This window comes from Colobus angolensis, unplaced genomic scaffold, assembly GCF_000951035.1.
Source record: "Colobus angolensis palliatus isolate OR3802 unplaced genomic scaffold, Cang.pa_1.0 Scaffold6006, whole genome shotgun sequence".
NCBI classification, from domain to species: domain Eukaryota; kingdom Metazoa; phylum Chordata; class Mammalia; order Primates; family Cercopithecidae; genus Colobus; species Colobus angolensis.
This window is the reverse complement of record NW_012119607.1, coordinates 5,411-9,147: the sequence shown is the minus strand read 5'-3', so window position 1 is coordinate 9,147 and position 3,737 is coordinate 5,411. Positions and strand designations below refer to the sequence as shown.

The 3,737-nt window shown below is 43.9% G+C and overlaps 1 protein-coding gene across 1 annotated transcript in view; it reads left to right on the top strand.

Annotated features, from left to right (window-relative positions):
* Positions 1-1,098: 1,098 nt before the first annotated feature.
* LOC105527011 (centrosomal protein of 76 kDa-like) overlaps positions 1,099-3,737 on the top strand; it is a gene marked incomplete at its 5' end in the record, with an annotated part of 4,371 nt that continues 1,732 nt past the window's right edge. The window contains one exon of the mRNA XM_011963190.1: positions 1,099-1,257. Coding sequence (XP_011818580.1) covers positions 1,099-1,257 — 159 coding nt within the window. The remainder of the gene's footprint in view (positions 1,258-3,737) is intronic.

Here is a 3,737-nt window from a genome sequence, read left to right as displayed (position 1 = left end):
GGATGGTCTCGATCTCCTGACCTCGTGATCCGCCCGTCTCGGCCTCCCAAAGTGCTGGGATTACAGGCTTGAGCCACCGCGCCCGGCCGAGAATGAAGTGTGTTAAACAAGAGAATGACAGTATGTTTTGTTTTGTTTTGTTTTGTTGAGATGGAGTCTCACTCCATTGCCCAGAGTGGAGTACGGTGGCATGAACTCGGCTGACGGCAACCTCTTCCTCCTGGGTTCAAGCAATTCTCCTGCCTCAGCCTCCTGAGTAGCTGGGATTACAGACGTGTACCACCATCCCCAGCTAGTTTTTGTATTTTTTGTTGAGACAGGGTTTCACCATGTTGGCCAGGCTGGTCTCAAACTCCTGACCTCAAATGATCCACCTGCCTTGGCCTCCCAAAGTGTTGGGATTACAGGCGTGAGCCACCACGCCCGGCCTGTATGATTTACTATTAAAAAATTTCTGGGCCGTGCGGTAATCCCAGCACTTTGGGAGGCCAAGCCAGGATGGTCTCGATCTCCTGACCTCGTGATCCGCCCGTCTCGGCCTCCCAAAGTGTTGGGATTACAGGCGTGAGCCACCACGCCCGGCCTGTATGATTTACTATTAAAAAATTTCTGGGCCAGGTGCGGTAATCCCAGCACTTTGGGAGGCCAAGGCAGGCGGATCATGAGGTCAGGAGTTTGAGATTAGCCTGACCAATGTGGTGAAACCCTGCCTCTACTAAAAATACAAAAAAAAAAAATTAGCCAGGTTTGGTGGCACGCGCCTGTAGTCCCAGCTACACAGGAGGCTGAGGCAGGAGAATTGCTTGAATGTGGGTGGCGGAGGTTGCAGTGAGCTGAGATCACGCCACTGCACTCCAGCCTGGGCGCCAGAGTGAGACTGCATCCCGCCAACCAAAAAAAAAAATTCTGTCTTGGGAGGAAAAAAAGGTGACTTATGACTATTGTATGGAGACTGGATTGTACTAGGGGTAAGTGTAGAACTTCGGGAAGTCAGGAGGCTCTTATAGGAGATGATGATGACTCAGATTAGGGTGGTAATGAGGTAGAGAAGTAGATAAATTTGTTACATATTTGGTAGTAATTAAGGATTATGAATAGAAATTGAAAAATATTTTTTTAAATTTCAAGCTTGCTTTGGAACGTCAGAAAACTGCAGAGAAAGAGCGATTATTTCTTGTATATGCTAAGCAGTGGTGGAGAGAATATTTGCAAATTCGACCCTCACACAACTCACGACTTGTTAAGATTTTTGCACAGGTTTGTAAATTATATTAAAATAATTTTATGCCTGTATTTGAGATTTACTGTTACGTGTGTAAATTTTAATATTTATTTGTAAAATGTATTCCAAAAAATAAAAGTGTATTTTGTAAAATACAGTGATTTTGTAATATTTTCTTTAACTGCATAGGTGAGTGGCAAGATCAATCTATGTCTTATTTTACTTTCAATTTTAATTATTGTGGGTTTTTGAAAAATCAGCTTTCTCAGGTTGAATCAATTATTGTGTTTTAAACCCTTTCTGAATATATTTGATTTAAAGTAGATGAAAATCCATTTTGTTTAACTTGGAATGTGTATTTGCTTGATACTTAGTGCTAAATAATTAACCATTTGGACACTTTGCAGGTTATATGTAAATCCAGCTCTTGTGTGCAGAACCGGGGGGCTCTGGGCATATATATATTGTTTGTTAGGATTTTAAAAAAAATTCTGTATAACCATGACCTCTAAGCCAGTGACCAGTAATGTTTAACTGAAGCATTTCAACTATGTATCTCTGCCTCCATTTTTCCTGAGTCCTAAACCCATTTTTTCTCTTTTACAGACCAACATAAATTATATGGTCAGGTTCACTTACTTTGTGTAACTCCTAAGGAACAGTTCAAATATTTTGTATATATTCAGCCTCATATAGATGCTTTCATATAAGTATAGTGTAGTGTATTAAGTTTCTCCGATCCTGTGCATTCATCCAGCTTTACCCTACTTTCCCTAGATTTTGGAACAGGCTAAAAGTGGTTTAGTTTCCAGATAGGGAGCTTGGGAATGAGAGGTCGACTAGAGGTGGGAGTAAGGGAAATGGCCTCTGACTTTCTGATAGCATTGTTTATATACTGAATGACTGGTTGGCAAGGTAACAACAATATCAGGACAAGGGCAAGGAGAAACCAATCAAAATATAACTGGTTTCCTGGCTGGGCACGGTGGCTCACGCCTGTAATCCCAGCACTTTGGGAGGCCAAGGCAGGTGGATCACCTGAGGTCAGGAGTTTGAGACCAGCCTGGCTACAGAGCGAGACTGCCTCAAAAAAAAAAAAAAAAAAAGACTATTGCTATAGGGAGAAAGTTCCAATATCAGATATCTGCAAGAGGCTCAGGAATCAAACACATAGGCCTGGCTGGGCACGGTGGCTCTCGCCTATAATCCCAGCACTTTGGGAGGCAGAGGTGGATGGATCACTTGAGGTCAGGAGTTCAAGACCAGCCTGGCCAACATGGTGAAACCCCATCTCTACTAAAATTACAAAATTAGGCAGGTGTGGTGGCGTGCACCTGTAATCCCAGCTATTCGGGAGGCTGAGGCAGGAGAATGGCGTGAACCCGGGAGGCAGAGCTTGCAGTGAGCCGAGATGGCACCACTGCACTCCAGCCTGGGCAACAGAGCAAGACTCCATCTTAAAACAAAACAAAAAAAAGAAACAATTACAGGATAAAGCTGAAGAGGATAAAAGAGTGAAGTGTAACCTCAGTGGGATGGGATTTTAACGTTCTTTCACGGACGTTTATTGAAAGCTTGCTGCTTGTGTCTTTTCTGCTCTGCCCTCTCAGGGTAGAAGCGCTTGCCACTTCTAGCGTGTATTTGGAAAGGCTTTTTTCCCTAGTTCCACTGTCAGGTTTCTGACGAATTACTTTCTTCCTGGGTCTTATAAGATTGGCAGACGTTTTCACTCCTCATTAGATTTGCCGTCCCGTTCAGTTCCTGCCAGTCTGCAGCTTGGAGGTTCTCATTATCTGCTGACTTGCTGGGATGGCACTTGTGGAATGGTTCTCCTTGATTCCATACACCACCCTTTACTCCACCTGCCTGTCATACTGTTCCTTTTACAGACCTGTGGTTAGATGCTAGTGCTTCTCCCTCAGGCAAACAATGCCCTGCTCTGTTTTCTTTAAATTTTTTTCCTTCCTTTTGTAAACTCTCATCTCCCTCTAATCTCTAGCTTCTGACATGTGTCATGGGTGGTATATATACCTGAAACCACATAGTGGAAACCAATCTTGATGTTACTCAAATAAATACCCAGCCCTATGGGAGGCTAACGTGGGAGGATCACTTTTGAGTCCAGCAGTTCAGGACCAGCCTGGGCAACATAGTGAGACCCTGTGTCTACAAAAATTTTGAAAAATCAGTCAAGCATGGTGGTACATGCTTGTAGTCCCTGCTCCTTGGGAAGCTGAAATGGGAGGATTACTTGACCCAGGAATTTGAGGTTACAGTGAGTGATTGTATCACTGCACTCTAGCCTGGGTGACAGACTAAGACCCTGTCTCTTAAATAAATGGTGTATACACACATATACATATATGTATATGTGAGGGTTTTTTTTGTTTTTTTCAGACAGTCTCACTGTCGCCATGTTGGAGCGCAGTGGCGCAATCTCAGCTCGCTGCAACCCCTGCCTCCCGAGTTCAAGCAGTTCTCCTGCCTCAGTCTCCCGAGTTGCTGGGACTACAGG